General features: G+C 40.5%; 3 protein-coding genes and 1 pseudogene across 18 annotated transcripts in view; 1 reads left to right on the top strand and 3 right to left on the bottom strand.

Annotated features, from left to right (window-relative positions):
* CUNH1orf112 (chromosome unknown C1orf112 homolog) overlaps positions 1–10,497 on the bottom strand; it is a 39,337-nt gene extending 28,840 nt beyond the window's left edge. For 2 of the 5 annotated variants that reach the window (XM_036442869.2, XM_036442873.2), the window contains exons 1-7: positions 10,366–10,497; positions 7,355–7,394; positions 6,042–6,130; positions 3,635–3,739; positions 3,051–3,191; positions 2,653–2,818; positions 1,272–1,356 (exon numbers count right to left, since the gene is read on the bottom strand). In XM_036442869.2, the coding sequence (XP_036298762.1) occupies positions 1,272–1,356; positions 2,653–2,818; positions 3,051–3,191; positions 3,635–3,739; positions 6,042–6,130; positions 7,355–7,394; positions 10,366–10,476 (737 nt within the window). In that variant the 5' untranslated portion in view covers positions 10,477–10,497. Of the gene's footprint in view, positions 1–1,271; positions 1,357–2,652; positions 2,819–3,050; positions 3,192–3,634; positions 3,740–6,041; positions 6,131–7,354; positions 7,395–10,365 lie in introns of those variants that run through there. The other 3 variants (XR_004988796.2, XM_045583235.1, XM_036442875.1) reach the window with 3 other exon arrangements.
* A 108-nt stretch (positions 10,498–10,605) lies between these two features.
* Positions 10,606–12,969, top strand: LOC118721692 (histidine protein methyltransferase 1 homolog). Of its 5 annotated transcripts, none has more exons than XM_045583247.1 (2): positions 10,606–10,734; positions 11,616–12,969. In XM_045583247.1, exon 2 carries the CDS (start codon positions 11,807–11,809, stop codon positions 12,923–12,925), a length of 1,119 nt encoding a protein of 372 aa, XP_045439203.1. In that variant the 5' UTR covers positions 10,606–10,734; positions 11,616–11,806; the 3' UTR covers positions 12,926–12,969. The 5 variants fall into 5 exon arrangements, with proteins under 5 accessions (XP_045439203.1, XP_036298778.1, XP_036298780.1 ...); XM_036442885.2 differs by having other exon boundaries at positions 10,635–10,771; positions 11,618–12,969; XM_036442887.2 differs by having other exon boundaries at positions 10,642–10,757.
* Positions 12,970–14,687: 1,718 nt separating this feature from the next.
* The window catches only part of CHD1L (chromodomain helicase DNA binding protein 1 like), a 34,762-nt gene continuing 29,747 nt past the window's right edge, over positions 14,688–19,702 (bottom strand). For 7 of the 8 annotated variants that reach the window (XM_036442879.2, XM_036442877.2, XM_045583254.1 and 4 more), the window contains 3 exons: positions 17,846–17,960; positions 16,748–16,856; positions 14,688–15,029 (listed from right to left, as the gene is read on the bottom strand). In XM_036442879.2, the coding sequence (XP_036298772.1) occupies positions 14,951–15,029; positions 16,748–16,856; positions 17,846–17,960 (303 nt within the window). In that variant the 3' untranslated portion in view covers positions 14,688–14,950. Of the gene's footprint in view, positions 15,030–16,747; positions 16,857–17,845; positions 17,961–19,702 lie in introns of those variants that run through there. The other variant, XM_045583248.1, reaches the window with a different exon arrangement.
* Positions 15,036–16,460, bottom strand: LOC123652570 (annotated as a pseudogene).

Here is a 19,702-nt window from a genome sequence, read left to right on the forward strand (position 1 = left end):
TGGCTGTGATCACAGTGAAGATGGAAAAGGCCAGTGTGCTACTAGAGAGGTCTAATCTAACTTCTTAGGGTGAGAAAATCAAAGAGTGCTACCATGAAGACATAGCACCTGAGCTGAGAAATGAAAAATAGGCAGGGGTTAGCAAGGTGCAGAGAACAGGGAGGAGCATTCCAGCACAGGAAGAAGCCATTACAAGGTGCCAGGACAGGAGAGTCCAGTACGTTTGAGGACGAAAGAGCAGCGGAGACAGGCTGGTGAAGAAGGCAGAACACAGAGAGGATTGGGTGGTTACTCTTAGTAAAATGGGGAGTGATCTGATTACATTGGTAAGAGATCAGTCTGAATTCTGGGTAGAAAGTGAATTGGAAGAGGTTAAGAGTGGAAGATATTTGATAATGGTGGTGATGATGATACACCTCATTCATCAAGCACTATGTGCTATGCACCCATTCTAACCATTTCACCCTTATAAACTCAACTCTACTACACCCACCAAAAAAGTGCCACTGGTACTAGTCCTATTGTAGATAAGCAAACTAAGGTTCAGAGAAATTAACCAAATTTCTCAAATGTCCAGGAAGAGTAAGTTACTTCAGTAGAGACTCAAGCAAAATGTAGCAGGAATCTGAGCTAACACTTCTTACCTCTGCTGTTACTTGGTAAATTAATGCCTGGTAGTGCAAAAGCACCTAAGACCTGAAAGTACTACACTGTCCTTTAATACAAAGTATTATGCCTGTGTGTGAAGTAGAGGTTCTTAACCATTTTTACATCTTCACTGTATCTCATCCGGCACCTAAGAAACTGATGAACACTGTGGGAACTCTCCCTAGTAACCCTTTGTAATGCTCTACTTAAAATTACTTTATAAATGGAATTCAAGTTGAACAACTCAAAAGCCTATAATGAAGGGATTATATGTATATTCAGCTCTAATTATATTTACTAATTTATCTCAGCCTGAAAATAGGATACTTAATAGTCTGTTAAACAGTAGCAGCATCAGGCAAGTGGTTAAGGATTAGTCTGACCATGGTCCATTATTTCAGAATTACAAGCTAACTAGGGAGAATTTTTTTAACTGTAGAGGCAGCAGGGTAAAGTTCAATTTGGTTTGGGAGCTAGTAGTTTATGTAGGATTATCTGGATTACCACACAGAAGGGTCAGTGAACATTATACACTTAGAGGAACTGTTTCAAATGCAATCTGATATGAATAATTAAAATTTAAGATATGGAAAATTACGAAAAGTAAAAAGAAAATAGCTTACTTAATTATAAATTTCCAAGTATTTGCATGAAATGCATGGTCCATACTGGAAATAACAGAGCAGATGTCCAACAATGAGTGAATAACTATAAAGAAAGAGAACAGAACTCTTAATACATTCAAATGCCATGAGTATCGTCTATATTTAAAATTATCTACTGAACAATTTAACATTTGTTAAAATAGGTAATGCAGTTTGCAAAAATTGTATCAAAATAGTTATTGAAAACAAGAGGCCCAGCGCACGAAATTCATGAGCGAGTACGGTCCCTAGACCTGGCCTGCAATCAGGGCCGTCCTCCCTGGCTGCTGGAAGCCAGCCCCACTCCATCCACCACCCACCCAATTCGCTATCAAATGACTAGGGCCTGCCAGCTGGGGGCAGGGGCGGGGCTGAAGGGACTGAGAGGTCAGCCTCCCCACCCCCCCCCCCCCCCCCCCCCCCCCCCCGCACGCTCACCAGCCCTGCCCCTGCCCCTGCCATGGGTCATCCTCCCTCCATGTGTAGACAGAACCACCAGGCTCCATCACCCAATTGCAAATGGGGAACCGGGGTGGGTGGTGGGGGATGATGGCCTGGCACTGCCTGTATCCCCCCCACCCACTCCCAGTTCCCCATTCGCCATCAGGCAATGGGAGCCTGCAGGCCAGGGAATAGAACCAAGAGGTGGTCAGTGTGCCTCATAGTAACTGGTCAAGTGGTTGTTCTGGTCGTTCTGCCATTAGGGTCAATTTGCACAATATCTTTTTTTTTTTTTTTTAATATTTTATTGATTTTTTACAGAGAGGAAGAGAGAGGGATAGATAATTAGGAACATCGATGAGAGAGAAACACTAATCAGCTGCCTGCTGCACACTCCCTACTGGGGATGTGCCCGCAACCAAGGTACATGCCCTTGACTGGATTCGAACCCGGGACCCTTCAGTCCGCAGGCCGATGCTCTATCCACTGAGCCAAACCGGTTTCGGCTGCACAATATCCTTTTATTATATAGGATAAGTGTCACATTTTTAAGGTTGTTAGAAATTAGGGAAAATGAATTTTTGAAGTTTACACCTACCCTATGACCTAAATAAAACTAAAATATTTAATGGAATAAAGTTGTACCCTGTTATAAGTGAAATATTTTAGATATACCTTTTTTTTTGTTAATCACTGTGGGGAAATTACCTATGAACATTAACTGATTATATAAATCTAATGTTAAGGCATCAAATCTCAATTTTAAATTCTAAAATTTAAAAGATTAAAAATTTATCTGGTAGGATTTTTTTACATGTAAGATATTATAAATCATTAAAACAGTAGGTTCAATAATTTAACTGATATACAGTGTCAAGCCAGTACACAACATATATGGGTAATAAGTCTCTTCACTCACCAAGTACCATATTCAAAATGTCATCATTCTCATCAACTCCAGGGTCCATGCAGACCATATCCAGCAGTTCCATTAGCTGCTTCTGAAGAGAATAGGCCTCCTTGAAGAGAGCCTGGAGAAGGTCTGAAACGAGGTGTAAGCGCCCAGAATAGACAGATTCACTATTCTGGTCAAATAAATAAAAATGAGAGAAAAGGCAAATCAGAAAAAGCTCAAAAGCCAAATTTCCTTTCACTCATACTATCAGAGACCATCATTAATGCCTTTCACTGAATCACATATTCACTCATTAAGCAAATGTTTAGTGAACATCCACTGTATGTATAAATACTACTGTACTCAGCCCTTTTGCCCATGATTCTAGACCACTGAAAGTGTACCTGGACCCATTTACTCACCTTACAATGTACAAAGGTACTTTTGATTACATGTAGGACTGAGGAGGGGAGGCTCTGAATATTTTCTAGAATGATGGACTCCTGTGTGGCACAGACATGCTGAACACATCCTGTAAGAGCTCCTAAAAGCTGCACCATTGTCTGGGAATAGGAAAAACATTTATTTCAGAATATATTTTTTGTGTATCTAAAAACTATCAGACTAAATGCTAGGGGTAGAGTAGTGAACAAAATGGACTCTCCATTTTGTTCACTGCTCCATTCATAGAACTTCAGTCTGTCAGAATTACAAATACTGGAACATTTAACTAGCCATTTGTCTAAAAAAGTTGGAATCCTAACCCATATGCTTTGAAATTACAGGTAAGGCATGCTATCTCAATTATTTGTCTTTCTTTACAAGTGTAGATGTTTATTCAGCATGAAAATTTTCAGAACTTATGTTTCTGCATTCATATCTTTAATTCTATAAACATAATTCCAGTACTGGGCCATCACATAAAGAACACAAGGCTAACTAATATCAGTATAAAAATTCTCACACTCTTTGAGCTCTGTCTCCTTTTCTAATAAATTTGACGTACCTGTAAAATATTCCTTAGAGTGGACTGGATTTCTAAGTTTTGGCTTGTTAGTTCTCTGGCTTGATTGGTTAACTCATACATCATATCATCAAATAATTTCACCGTCTGTAAAAACAAAGCATGTTATTACTATAAACAGAAGTCACTAGAAAAGGAAAGCTATCTTTAAAAAAAAAATAAGATGATTTATTTTTATATCAGTTAACACCTTTGGGATATTCTCTAGCTTAACAATTGCACCTAATTAAGTTTAGAATATATGTTATACATACATGGAGGGGCAAAAGTAAGTTTACAATTGTATGTGAAACAGCATTTATTCTCGTATTATTTATTGTTGTACTATTTTCCATATGGACAACTGTAAAACTACTGTATAATACACAGTGGGTCCTTGGGTTTCGTTGAATTTCTGTTCCTACGGCGCGAAGTAAAGCGATTTTCGACATTAAGTCGGAACCCACCTACATAAGCACCTACGTCACTCACATGGAGCACACACACAGCAGTAATGAAGTGAAACAGTAAAAAAAAAAAAAAAAAAAAAAAGTAAAAGAAAGATAACAATTCCTGACCTTTACTTGTGATAAATAATAAAAAACATAAAGCACATATGTACATACATCGAAATGATGGAACTTTTTTTTTTATAAATAAACGGGATAGGGCATTTATTTATAAAAACCACGAAAGGACATACGTCAAGTCCAATGTAACCCGAGGACTGTACAGTCGCTTAAAAAAAGACTTCAGACAGAAATTGACTTATTTTTCAATTCTGTGGTTTGAATCTAATAATTAAAAAATATAATTAATAGTTCATTTTTTGGTGACGTAACAAATGTAAGTGCTACTCTTTTCATAATACAAGATGATGGTCTTAACCTACTGTATAATATATTCACGCATTTATAAGGATAATTCCTGGCAAAGTAATGAATTTGTGCTGAATCTCTTATTACTTGTATTCTAACCAATTTCCCTTTTCAACCAACTCAAAATATAGTTCCCAGGTTAGAGGTATAGTATGTGACCTCAGAACTAAGTATTTTGTCTGTGAAAAGTTAACCACCCAAAAATCTTAATACTAAGATCTTTCTAAACTATTTAAATGACCTACACAGTGCAGGAATAAGCATACCGGCAACAAGACCAGGTAATTAAAGAGGATGGTTTCCCACTGCTTCCCAAAGGCCTGTTGATGCTCATCCTGATTTCACGTACACAGCAACTGACCTTTCCTTCTGGTCAAGAACAAATCCTAAGAATCTTCTTAGATACAGAATAACCAAGTGAATATGAGTAAGAGGAATTCTGATGGTTATCTGCCTCAAAGCTAAACTCAGAACTCCATTCTAATAAGAGAATAAGTTATCGTAAATATATTTCATTTTGGTGCCAAACTACCTTCAATTCTCTCAATTAAAAAAAAAAAAAAAAAAAAAAAAGATGTCTTTTCAGAGAAAAAGTATTATATATCAAAAAGTAATAATATATTCTCTTAGTTACTTGATTTTACCAGTATACCAGCCTTTTTTAACCCTAAGACTTCTTTATTAAACCTTGGGTCCATTTCTTCAGATAGTGCTATTTAATAATTACTAATAAACCCTACAGAGAAGATACAACAAAGGGACTCACTACCTTTATCACATATCCCAAATTTTCATTTAGTAGCATTAAAATACAAAAGCATTTAAAACTAAATGCAAATAATTTAAATTCAGTTAGTAAAGGATCCCTATTATCTGAAAATAGGTTTGTTTTTTTGTTTTGTTTTGTTTTTTATTGATTTTGTACAGAGAGAAAGGGAGAGAGATAGAGAGTTAGAAACATCGATGAGAGAGAATCATTGATCAGCTGCCTCTTGCACACCCCCTACTGGGGATATGCCCACAACCAAGGTACATGCCCTTGACCGGAATTGAACCCGGGACCCTTCAGTCCCCAAGCAGACGCTCTATCCATTGAGCCAAACCGGTCTCGGCTGAAAATAGTTTTTAATCGCCTACTCTAACACAAGGTGGGGAAGCTTTTTTCTGCCAAGGGCCATTTGGATATTTATAACATCATTCTCAGGTGATACAAAATTATCAACTTAAAAATTAGCCTGCTATATTTGGCCAAAATATTTAATTTAATTAATTTAATTAATTAATACAGTAAGATAAAATTTAATAATGCCCTGACAGGGCCAAACCAAATGATTTTGAAGGCCTTATGTGGCCCTCAAGCCAGACATTCCCCACCACCGTATTCTCACATGAGATCTACCTTTAAACTTTATCTGTATGACAAATATGTTTGATATATTTTTTAAAAAGACACAATTAAGAATGCTCTAAAACGGAGTTTAGATTTTAACGCCTTTGTTTTGTATCTTGCACATTGATTAATAGCACTGTACCTTTGGCAGCACTTGTGAAAAGAAAGTCTGTTCCAATGTCAGGTGGTTCATATGAGGTAAAAACATCTGTACAATGGTTTTCAGAATTTCTATAAAGCAAAATAGTAACACATTTTGTAGGAATATTAATCATGTCAGCCAACAAAGATCATTGCTCTTTCCAAATGGGAAAATATGTAAGCACAACCAACAGAAAGCACTGTACAGTTTCAAATGCCATAATCTGTGTAGAGAAACTATTAAGTGAAATAATAACAAAAAAAGGGAAAATATGTCCAGCAACTGAGGCCCACTGAATAGGATCTATAAATAATTCTTAAAAGATCCATTTTAAAAATGTTTGCAGAACTGGCCCGGTCAGTGTGGCTCAGTGCTTGAGGAGGCCACAGTTCAATTCCCAGTGAGGACATACCCGGGCCGTGGCCTCGTGCAGGAGGCGGCCAATCCATGATTCTCTCTCATCATTGATGTCTCTCTCTCTCCCTTCCTCTCTGAAATCAATAAAAAAAAAAAAAAATTTTAATGTTTAGTTTTAAAATTAAGCATAAAGGTCTCAAAATATTATCCCAAATTTAATATATGTAAACATGAACATACAAAGAACAATAGGTAATCTGGCGGGAATGTACAGAAATGGGATGAGAATATTCTCTATTAAAGTCTTAACCATTTCAGATCCATGAGTGTCTTGTTTTTTTCTGTGAACTTCATATTTTCTACAATGAATATGTATCTCATACTCAGTATAAAAAATAATTCTTTTCCTAACAAAGATTCAAAATTATAAACAAATATTCCACAACCATTCTAACTCAAAATAAATGTAAACTACTGTCTAGTCATTACTCTTCACCACCTCTCCTGGCTAACTAAGTAAATCACATCAAATAAGGGTGATGAAGACAGATAAAGATGAGAAAGTCAACTTTTTCCAAATGACAAATGTGTCATCACCTAAATCATCAGCTTTCTGTAACCTAGAAACTATTTTTTAAAGCTACTTCACATGTTAAGAGGCTGAAAGCAATAGTCTGCAAGTTGTTTCATAGAGGTTAACCATGGCTTAACTAACATTTAAAGTTTGCATTGTGCTTACACACACATTATTAAACAGGATATGTTTGCTATCTATCAAAAATGGAATTTAAATCTGTAAGTCCTGTAATTAGAAGAAATTTGGGCATTTTAATTGAAAGTTAGAGAGACTGTAGCAGGACAATAGGAAGATTCAATTTGAAGGGGATCCAATACTCTATTGATAAATATGATTCACATCTTAACATCAAAATAAATCATAAGATAATCTGACTTACGAATATGCTCAATCCAACTGTCAGAATGTTGATACACGGAGTAAAATAATTAAGGAAAACCATACTATGAGGATGTTCACTACTGAAAACAAATTTAAAAGAATCATTCTTAAAGTTTAAGCAATAATCAGTAAGAGATTGAAACTAGACTCAAATTACTGGCATAATTTTGCTTTTAAATAGTTAAAACTGGCTCAGGGGATAAAGCAACGGCCTGTGGACTGAAGGGTTAAGGACACATACCTCAATTGCAGGCTCCCAGCCCTGGTCGGGGGTATTATGTGGGAGGGAACCAATCAATGTGTCTCTCACATGGGTGTTTCTCTCTGTCTCTCCCTCTCCCTTCCACTCTCTCTAAAAATCAATTTCGGGGGGGGGGGGAGGGAAGGAAATGTCCTCAGGTGATGATAAATAAATAAAAAGTTAAAGCCTTTAGATTAAAAAATATATATATATTATGAAAATATTTTCAAAATCACTCCAGGGATATTCTGGACTTGGAAAAAGTTTTTTTTCCAAGCTATTAGGTAAAATATCTTTGACAGCTGACCAACAGTGCTCCAATGAGCCATGGATTTCTGGTTTCTCAGGCAGGAAAGCAATTTCTCTCTCCTCAGCATTTCTACAGTACTTTATCTGTAGCTGTCTTAAGTCACTCACCACTTTCTATCTTCTTTTCATATTATTTTCACACCTTTCTTACCAGACTGAAACTCTTCTGCACATAACAGGAGCTTAGAAAAATTGGCACAGTAAGTTATCCTAACAGTAATCAAATTATAAAACATATACTTATAGCCCAGCCAGTGTGGCTCAGTGGATTGCACATCATCCTGTGCAACAAGAGGTCACTGGTTCAATTGCCAGTCAGGGCATGTGCCCGGATTGCAGGCTTGATCTCCATTGGGGGATATGCAGAAGACAGTTGATCAATGATTCTCTCTCATCATTGATGTTTCTATCTTCCTCTCCCTTCCTCTCTGAAAGCAATAAACATTTTTTTAAATAAACAAAACAAACAAGACTATTTCTGTTAATGCTAAAGTACTCTTTAGAAAACAGGGCAAAGTAATAAAAATGTTGCAAATTGGGTTTGTGAGAACCACCTAAAGTTGAGGCCTCTGGAAAAGGCCCAGTGAGGTGGAATTTGAGCCAAGACCCAAATGAAGAGCTGCACTAAAGGCTGGAGGACAAAGGAGGCTGAGGGAGTAGCAAGCATACAGACCTAGCGGTGGGGGATCGTCATGGCGTAGTGAGCTAGGCAGGAAGAAAAGGCAAGGCTTAGATTACATGAGGCCTAACGGTAAGTTTGGTGAGGGGGGGGGGTGTGGTTAAAAAGGAAATGACAGGTCTTTCACCCAGAACTATTTTTAGAGAATGGATTATAAGAGGACATAAGGAAACTATTAACAGTCCAGGTGAGAGGTGATGGAAGTTTAGAATAAACTGATAGCAACTGGGGATGGAAATAAGTGAATGCATTCAAGATACAGCTTGAAGTCAGAGGCAAAAGAACTTGCTGACTAGATGTGAGGATTCAAGATTTGTGAAACCATTTACAGGTGAGTCCTCACTTAATTTATCAATAGATTCTGTGATTTAAAGCAACACGATGTATAACAAAACCACTTTTTCCATAGGCCAACTGATCTAAACAAAACTTCCTATTTTATAATGAAATGACTTTGAAAGAAATTAGTTATCCTAGGACCTGCCGTATTTCAATGAAGAAAAGTGGAAGAACATTTTTCCTCTTTCTAAATGTTGTGTTAGATGCAAAACCAGGTGGGAATGTTGACTTTCAATTATTGAGGTTCCCCTATAAGTTCGAGGGGAAAAGGAACCATGTTCCTCATGTGTTACTCCAAAGCCTGCCAGCCTGCCTGATACATATTAAGGACCCAGAACACGTCTTTGAGAAGGATATCTATTTCGTTTCGTATCTATTCCTTTTATTTTTATTTTTTTTCCAAGTCCAACTCCTTGAGGATGGGGATTCCTTATCTTCACGACTAACATCAGGCTTTGGTACCTAGTGGGAGTGTGCTAGTGCCTAGCCAATGGTCGGCAAACTGTGGCTCAGAGCGGCTGTTTGTCCTCTGTTGACTAATGAGTTTGCGACCAACTGGCCTAGAGACGAATGACGCCTATGGGATGGCAACACTGGTATTTGGCTTTGACTGTAAAAGTTATTTATGCAGTGTTGGGACTCTCTCAAATAAAGGTCATTTTTCCTCTTCCGTGTAGTTTTATGTTGAAGGCGAGCGCAAAAACATGAAAAAAATATATATTACCAAAATAACATGAAAGGCTAATACCCGAGGCACATTTACAACCACAAAGGCGGTCAGCACCTGGACAACTGAGGCGTCAAACCACTCAACCCCAACAGATGGAGCCAATAACAAAAGCAACTCCTCCTGGTCAGCAACGCAGGAAAGGAGGTGGGAGAGGGGAGGGGAGGAGCCCTTCAGCATCTCTAGTTCTCACAATACTGGGGAAGGTATTATTCAGACCCACCACGCATCTTAGGATAGCTCAGAGCGACTTCTGCCTCACCCAGCTTAGCGTCAGGTCTCTACCTGTTACTGTATAAGCCACTGAAGAGATGGTGACCCTTACAGCTCAGGTCCGAGTCCTCGCCTCTCCCACGCTCCTGTCCAAGAGCCGTGACGAGCACAGGAAGAAAAAACAAAACAAAACAAAAAAAACCTCCACGGCACAGAGCAATGGACGAAAATGCCACTCCCACCTCCATCACCGAGGGACAGAGGACACCTCTGCGAGCCCGAGCAGTCCCAAAGCCAGGCCTGCCCTGGCTCTCGGGCACACGGCCCCCGCTCGCCCTCCGTCCCCTCGCGTCTCCGCCTCGCTCACAACAAAGAACCGAGAGATTCCTGGTCGCGGGAACGCCACACGGCCAGGCGGCGGCGGGCGTGGCCCGGCTGAGGGGAAAGACGCGACACCTGCCGCACACTCCCCTCTGGGGGCAAAGCGACAGCGAAGGATATGAGGAGCCGAGGCAGGACGGTCGGCAGCTCCCGGCGGCACAGCTCCTCGGGCCAGCTGCCTAACTCCTCCAGGGGGACGGCGCTCGCCGAGGCGGCGCGCTCCTGAGACATGCTTTTCCCCGCAGCAACCAGCTTCCAAACTGTCCCGCCACCGCCGGGACCGGAAACGCCGCCGTCCCGGCAGGCCTTGCGAGCGCTCCGACAGCGACAATACCATAGAGAGGGGGCGGGCCGCGTTCCTTGTTGAGCCCGGGGCCCGGCGCGGCAGAGAAAAACCGGGCTTCTCTGGCCCCCGCGGAGGACTCGACTCACTGGTGCGCGCTTTCAGCCCAGAGCATCTGCGGGGACACGAGGTTTCTACACGCGGCGGTGAGCTGGGAACTTGCGGAGCTGTGAGCGTCCCAAGGTCTAGATTTCTCTTGTTACATTGAGGCGCTTTGGGGAGATGAAAGCCGGAAGACCCCAGATTTGCTACCGTCGATCCCAGGGGGCTTTGAGATTGCAGGTCTGCTGGGGTTGGATCCGGTTCCTGTCCACTTCGCCGTGTGGCCCTACTCTGTACGTCTCGTTGAATGGGAATAGAGCCCCCACTGCCAGAAATGTGCGATCTGAAGCAGATCTAGTACCGTGAGGGCCTCGGGAAAGTTGCTTCCATTTTCCACAGGCCTCTCCAAACCGTTCAGAGTCCTTATTTTGTGTTTGTTCTGCCGCCAAACTAACCTTCACTGATGACTCCAAGAATCACCCCACTCCCATACACTTAGGGCTGCTGATATCCACTAAAGTGTTGTGAGCTCATCTGGATGAACTTGCACCAAAGTAGAGTCGTGCAAGTTCTTACAGGGCTACACATTTACCAAAATAAACTCTTGAATTCTTGTTACTTGGAACAGGAACAGACTGAGTGAAGAGATTCTGTTAGTTTAGTAGGTAAATACGTTTGGACAGGCTCATGACAGGTGACAGACAACAAGTAGCTAGGCTTGTCAGTTCCTTCCTGAAAACTTGGGACTTTTGTTTTTTTGCTATTGTAGTTGTTGCTGCTGCTGTTCTATTATTTGTTTTTACTCTTCATTCTCTAATCCAGCTTTTTGACCCCTGACGGGTTGTGTGTTTCCAAATCTCTATCTCCCTCAAAACTTGTATAGAAAAAGCAGCTAGCGGAGGGGGTTGGAATGATTACTGTTTAATATCATATTTTAAGGAAATATGTCATTTTGCTTTTTACTAACAATTTTTTTTTCCTCCAGAGTTAAACAGAAAGCAAAAGTCTCTAAAAAGTGATTTGGAAACAACTCTAAATATCTGTAACTGTATAAGCTACTAAAGAGAAAGTGACCCAAACAAAACTACTTGAGTAACTGAAACAGGTTCACGTTCTTGTCATCAATTCTATCCAGAAGCTGAGGAGTCTCCCTTTGAACTGAAGGATTGTCCGAGGATGGCCTTCCAATTTAATTTCACTATAGAGGACCATCTGGAAAATGAACTAACGCCCCCTGGAGATGGAACTTTGACCCCGAGTTCCTCAAAAGAATCTTCAGTCTCAGAAAGTCAAAAAGGTAAACACAGAGACACAAAATGTTCTACAGAACAGTCTGTCTTCCCTCCGAGTCACTCCTGGGGACCTAAGTCAGTGGGACACGCAGCTCCCTCCCAAGACACATGCAACTCACCCAATGCAGCTCCCAGTTCAGGGAACTTAGAGCCTCATGAAAATCAGCCTTGCCTGAGACTCGCCAAAGAGCATGCTGTGCCGGAAGATCTAAAGGAAGTGTTGGAAACTAAAGTCATAGAAACATTACCAGGTCTCCAGCACGTTAACCTATCGGTAGTGAAAACCATCCTGTTGAAAGAGAACTTCCCTGGAGAAAACATCGTTTCAAAAACCTTCTCGTCTCACTCTGATCTGATTACCGGTGTTTACGAAGGAGGTTTAAAAATCTGGGAATGTACCTTTGACCTCCTGGCTTATTTCACGAAGGCCCAAGTGAAATTTGCTGGGGGGCGAGTGTTGGATCTTGGCTGTGGATCAGGGTTGCTGGGTTTAGTGGCGCTCAAGGGAGGGGCCAAAGAAGTTCATTTTCAAGATTATAACAGTTTGGTGATCGACGAAGTAACTTTACCTAATGTGGCAGCTAACTCTTCTCTGGAAGATGAAGAAAATGATGGAAACGAGCTGGACGTGAAAAGATGCAGGAAATCAAAAGCAGCACAAAAACTAGGTCAGTGCCGGTTCTTTTCTGGGGAGTGGTCTACGTTTTGTAAGCTCGTAACCAGTGAAAAATACTTTGAAAAATATGACCTCATTCTCACCTCAGAAACGATTTACAATCCGGATTACTATGATACTCTGCACCAAACATTCCTTCAATTGTTAGGTAAAAATGGGCGGGTACTTTTGGCCAGCAAAGCACATTATTTTGGTGTAGGTGGAGGTGTTCATCTCTTTCAGAAGTTTGTAGAAGAAAGAAATGTATTTAAGACTAGAACACTTGAAATAATTGATGAAGGACTAAAAAGATACCTAATTGAAATGACTTTTAAGTATCCTAGTTAATGTCCATGGAGTGTCCTAAGTAAAATAAATAGAATAACTAAAAATTTGTTTAGAATGTTTAATTTCTGCTTTGCTATTTTTTATAATAAAATTAGCAAGGGTCTTATTATTTTTATTATTATTATTATTGTTGATGGTATTACAGATGTCTCCCACTTTCTCTCCCTTTACCCTGCTCCTCCCAAGCCCTACCCACCCCCCTCAGGTCTTCACCATCCTATTGCCCATGTCCATGGCTATGCATATAAGTTATTTGGATTATCTCTTCTCATCCCCCCCAACCCCACATCAAAGTATGTCAGTCTGTTCCATGCCTCCATGCTCAGTTCTTATTTTGTGAAATTAGAATTCAATAAAATAAATTTACTGGACATTTGTTAACTAGGTACTTTGTATAACATCTTGCTAAATATTTATAACCTTAGGAGGCATATAGCATCCTCATTTTAATAATGATCATAATAGCTAACAGTCCTCAGTATTTACTATGTGCAGGGCAGAAGAGCTTTACATATGCTAACACTTAATAACAGCCCTGAATTAGATTATGATTCAGATTATAATTAGTATCTCCATTTCATAAAAAAATTGAGAGTCAAGGAATTAATTAAATCCCCATCACATTTCTCACCTTCAACCAAAATCTGAAATGATGTCTATTTAAAAGCTTTCTTACCAGCCCAGTGGTCTCAACCTTACCACTGCCTGTTTTTTATCATAAATATTTCTTAGCACCCTTGTATTATTCTGAAATGGAAGTCACAAAGAATCTTGCCAAACTGGTTTGGCTCAGTAGATAGAGCATCGACCTGCAGACTGAAAGGTCCCAGGTTCGATTCCGGTCAAGTGCATGTACCTTGGTTGCAGGCACATCCCCGGAAGGGTGTGTGCAAGAGGCAGTTGGTAGATGATTCTCTCTCATCAATGTTTCTAACTCTATCCCTCTCTCTTCCTCTCTGTAGAAAATCAATAAAATATATATATTTTTTAAAAGAATCTTAATTATGCCCATCATTAAAAATTATATTTTACATAAATCCCTAATGTGAGTTTATATAGTCATATTATAAACATATCATGTATATAAGCTTAACTAATATCCATTATCTCATAGGATACAAAAAAATTAAGAGAAAAAGAAAACAATGTTTTCTTTTCCTTCTGAAGGAAACTTTCAGGATGTTCTTTAATAACTTTTATATATACCAGGAGTGGGGAACCTTTTTTTGGCCAAGAGCCATTTGGATAATTTATAACATCATTCTTGTCCTATACAAAATTATCAACTTGAAAATTAGCCTGCTATATGTGGTCAAATATTTAATTAACTCACCCCTGTCTTGGTACAGCCAGACCAAATTATTTTATCTTCCTCCTCCCCCTCCAATGATTAGATAGTTGTCTTAACCCCATCTAGGTGTATCCTTCCTTTGCCCATTTCTGAACAAGTATTAAACTGTTTTAATCAGTGTACCTATATAATGTAATTTTATCTGTCAGGCAAGACTTTCCATTTCAAACATTTCTTCTTATTATTGAAGGTATAGTATATGTTATTTACTATTTATATATGTTTATTTTTCCCAGGTAAACCCTACAATCAATCTGACAATTTGAACAATTCCTTTGGTATTTTGGTTGATATTATATTAAATATATAGCTTAAATTGGTGGTAATTAGAACACTTAGACTATTAAATATTCTAATCCAGTCTGACAGAGGGGAAGAAATCCAAATTGGGGGAAGAAAGCAATGAAAACATTAGAGATAGAAATTTTATTATTATTCAAATAGCTATGCCAACTGGGGCCCTGAGAAGCTGCCAAAGGACTTTCCCATCTAACTTACACATCCCTGTATTACAGGTACCAATCAGAGCAACACATCCGGAACAAAATTAGAATTCAGAGTATCTCAGAAGCCCACCTTTCAGATCCCAATTTCTTTCAAAATATTCTTTACAGTAGTTCTGAGCAAAACCCTTAGCTAGCTGCTGAAGGCTGGGGCTGAGCCGGGGCTGGTTCTCAGGGCGGCAGCTGTCCTGAGGAGGAAGATGAGTACTGTGAGTGAGGGACAGCAGCCTTGTTTCTGGGAAAGTAATATCTGATAAGGATAGTCAAGGAAGATACATTTCACCACTTTAAAATCAACTTTACTAGAACTACTAGTTGTCTAGTTTAGTCCTTGTTAAGATAATGACTTCAGAAGTAGAATACCTTTAATTCCCTTTCAGCATATTGTAAATCCTTCAGATGTTGATAGTACTTGTTACTGCTACTGCTGATGTACTAGAATGTTTTTGATTCTGCTTAAATTATGCAAGGGTACAAAACATGACTTCTCTACTAAGTTTTTATAGTAATTTAAATACCTTGAAAACCAACACTGAGTGAATTAATTTCATTAAGTAGAAAAAGATAAGAGTTTCTATATGATTATTACATTTGGACTTCTTGTAATAGTTCAAACAATCTAACTTATACAACAAAGAGGTCATTAGAAGAAAATACTAGTCTTAACAAAACTAGATTATATCAGAGGAATGGTGGCATGACAGACCTCTTAGTCTCTCCCATGGAAGTTTCAACAACCTGAACACCCATATTTCAACCAAAGATTCCCTGCTCAAGCACAAATATGCCTGAGAGACCCACGCAATGAAACATCTAAAGATGGGCATGTGGAGCAAAAGGGGAGGCAAAAGGGAGTGGGGCTGATGAGTCAGGAACACAGGCCCTTTAGCAGCAGGCAGAGCACACAGCCAGACTCGGCTAGGGGAGGGGAGGAATCTGGTTGTTGTGGACACGCCCTTCTGCCCAGTGAAACAGACAGACTCTGCAGGAGAGCGCAGTACTGGCTATGGTTGAATGGAGGGCAAAAGCACAGACCCTTCTGGGGCCAGACAGAAGGGAGGCGACAGGAGGGGCCTGCACAGGACTAAGTTCTATCAGGGATCCTCCCAGGACCACAGGGTCCCAGTGTGCAAGGGTAAGAAGGGCCAATCAGCTTCTTCAGGAAGACCTCCAGCTGTTCCTCACCCTTGATGCCCACAAATTTGTCCATCACGTCCCCACTCTTGATGGCCAGCATGATGGACACAGCGAACGCCTCATACCCTATGGCGAGGTCTGTGGGGCCATCAATATCCATCTTGGCCATTACCACCTTTCCATGCTGCTTGGCCACCACCTTCTCTAACCTTGGCCCCAGGATCTTGCAGAGGCCACGCCACTGTCCATGAAAATCCACAACCACTGGTGTCTCACTGTTGACAACTCAATCTTGGAAGTCAGGTCCATCTTGGATGTTAAAGGTTGTTGGATAGACTGGTGGTATATAATGACCAGGCATCGCTGGATGCTACTGTCAGGTCACCAGGACTTTGTGGGTTCTATAGAGCCCACAGACCTTGAGATTTTCTGGAGATGGCAGGTACCTCCTCAGGAGAAGTCACTGAACTATCAGAGAGCCTGGCTCTCTGGAGGGCAGGCCCTCCCACCCTAGGCCTCTGCCCACTCGGCTGCTGGACCCCATGGGAAGGTGCCCGCAGAGTACCTCAGCCAAGACACCACCTCCAGCCACCCACCTGGGTCTCCTCTCATGTATCTTTTAGCTCTTGGCACCCAGAAAGGCTTGGATGTACTTGTCTTCTTCGATAAAAGTTAGAAAGTGCTTCTTGGATTTTCTCTCATTAAAGAGGGGCACAGTGAAAAATGGGGCAGAGGAGGCTTTGATGCTGGGTGAAATAGTGATATCAGAAAACGTAAGCCATTTTCCCTTTTGAAGTGGGAGGAGACACTAGTAGAGTAACAAAAGGATACATGTAAGTTGGGATGCCTTTTGAAGCCAAGTGTTTCCGTATAAGTCGCTCAGTACCATACCAGTTGAAACCTTTCGTAGCATGCCCAATGCGTGGGAGATGGACACTTGCTGTTGAAAAGAAGAAAGAATAGATTATGATGTCTTCCTTCATTAAAAATGGACTGATGATGCCAAAACCGGTTTGGCTCAATGGATAGAGCATCGGCCTGGGGACTGAAAGGTCCCGGGTTTGATTCCGGTCAAAGGCATGTACCTTGGTTGCGGGCACATCCCCAGTAGGGTGTGTGCAAGAGGCAGCTGATTGATAATTCTCTCTCATCGATGTTTCTAACTCTCTATCCCTCTCTCTTCCTCTCTGTAAAAAAATAAATAAATAAAATATATATTTTTAAATGGATTGATGGATATATACACACACACACACACACACACACACACAGAAAATGATCTTTACTCTTAGTCACTCTGTAGTTTCCAATGGACCATCCCACTCAAAGCAAACAATTATAACCTCACGAATATTCTGGGGAGGGATGTAATATGGAAAAATAATTCTGTTGAAGACAAGGACTGGCCTACAGGTAGGCCCTGAAAAGAAGTAGGTACAATGGGAACAGAATATATGATCAATATTCGAGATGCAATTAAAATTAAGCAAAGATTCATTAATAAGTCAAAAAGTTCAAACTCTGAGACATACAAGTTTTGGAAACAACACTAAACTGTGGTTTTTGACAGAGAACTGTCTGCTGATGTGGACTGTGACTCTCCAAGAGAGGACTCGATAGAGGGCATTTCCCAACTGCATGTGACCAGTTTCCTTCATCTCTGGTGCCTCCTTCCTCATCTGTGAAATCATGGTACAAGTCCCCCAGTGGATGCAGATGATACACAGATCACAGATACAGGGATACAGAAGTAATTTGAAAAGAAAAAGGACTTTATAAATACAAGATGACAAGGTGGTTACTTCTCTCGCCTCTCACATCGGGACTTACCTTTACTATGCATACTGAACAGGTTCTTGACATTTCTCACTCCTTAAAAACCAAATTACAAAAACCCATCTACTCCTAAGGACAAATGGAGGAGCTTACCTTTCTTTTTCTTTGCTGCTAAAAAAATCTTCTTCAGGCCCTCTTCTAGGGCTGTCATCTTAATGCCAGACAGGACATTGGAGCGATCACGGTGCTGAGCCACAATCAAGGCCAACTAAGAGAAACCATCATTAATAGCTGAATCGGCATGAGGTGGCTACACAGCCAACTAAGTGACCTGCCATTGGAGGGGGTGTGAGTGGTCCCCCTTTATGAATCACTCGGGGTAGCTCCACCTCTTTTGAATGCTCTGCCTGAATAGCCATGTACAAAATCTATGATTTCACACCCATTATAATTGTTTTATCTTATTTTGTGGCAACTTTATATAAGCTTTCCTTACTCTTTTTAAGATATGTTAAAACCTGACGCCCATCTAGCATGGCTCAATGGTTAAGCATCAACCTATGAACCAGGTGGTCACGGTCCAATTCCCAGTCAGGGCACATGGCAGGGTTGTGGGCTCGATTCCCAGTGGGGGGCATGCAGAAGGCAGCCAATCAAGGATTCTCTCTCATCATCGATGTTTCTATCTGTCTCTCCCTCTCCCTTCCTCTCCGAAATAAATAAAAATATATTAATATTTAAAAATTAGGGGGGAATCAAGGCTTGGCATTTTGATTTTGAAAAAAAAATTTGTAATGGCCCAGCTGGTGTTGCTCAGTGGTTAAGTATCGACCTATGAACCAGAAGGTCATGGTTCGATTCCCAGTCAGGGTACATGCTCAGTTTGTGTGCTCGATCCCCAGTGTGGGGTATGCTGGAGGCAGCCAATCAGTGATTCTCATCATTGATGGTTTCATCTCTCCCTCTCCCTTCCTCTCTGAAATCAATAAATGTATATTTTAAAAAAGAAAAAAGAAAAATAAATAAAAATTAGGGGGGAAAAATCCCGAGTCCAAGACATGTTGGCCTTTCTAAATGCTCTCAAGGATAAAAAAGGAATTTTTCAGTCTTTGGAGCAGAAAGGCCTTTTGAGGTTCTTGTACTCCAGCCCACTAGCTGATGCTCAGGTAAGCTCTGCAAACACCAGGATAAGCTGTCATTCTTCTCTGTTCAAAATGCCAACTATCTCCCCTCCTAATCAAAGAGGAGTGGATCTGGAGAGGGTGTCAAGGCCGTGGCTGGGACGTACACCAGTAGTCACATCACAGTCTTGGTTATACTCACTGTAAACAGTTTTTTTTAGTCACTGGCTTCTGAGCCTTTTATGCACAACCATTGTGTCATTCTCATTTCTCAGCATTTTAGAACAAGCAGAAACAAGCAGGAACCACTTTATTGTTAGGCACACGGGCCATTAATCTCAAGAAAAGGTCCTCTCAGCCTAGTTTCTAAATATCTTGTTTAAGTCAGTGAAATTTTTTTTTCAATTCTTTAATCCTCACCGAGGACATGTTCATTGATTTTTAGGGAGAGAAACATTGATGTCGGGGGGGGGGGGGGAATCAATTGGTTTCCTCCCACATGTGCCCCAACTGGGGACTGAACCCGTGACCTTTCAGTGAATGGGACAAGGCTCCTACCAGCTGAGCCCCACCAGTCAGGGCTCAGTCAGTTTGGCCCAAAATTTGAATATGAATTCAGGCTCTGGAGAAAGCTAAGTTAGTGGTAAATAAAACATTTTACAATAATTCCAAATGACAGGCAAGTGGGAGGCACTTAAGATACAAAAGAAGAATTTTAATGCAGGCAGAGGAAATGTGGATTGCTTCTTCTTGGCTTATGGTTGGCTAGAAAGCAAGGTCTTTTACAGAATTTTTCATGTAACAAATGACGAAACTGTCAGTTTTTAGTCATGTTTCCTTATTCATTCAGTAAATGTTTATTGAGCATTTCCTATAAGCCATACTGCAT

Source organism: Pipistrellus kuhlii, unplaced genomic scaffold (genome assembly GCF_014108245.1).
Source record: "Pipistrellus kuhlii isolate mPipKuh1 unplaced genomic scaffold, mPipKuh1.p scaffold_m20_p_18, whole genome shotgun sequence".
In the NCBI taxonomy this organism is placed as follows: domain Eukaryota; kingdom Metazoa; phylum Chordata; class Mammalia; order Chiroptera; family Vespertilionidae; genus Pipistrellus; species Pipistrellus kuhlii.

Bases quoted from the DNA above. Each gene is read 5' to 3' on its own strand.
- LOC118721692 (XM_045583247.1), top strand. From the start codon at position 11,807: ATGGCCTTCCAATTTAATTTCACTATAGAGGACCATCTGGAAAATGAA.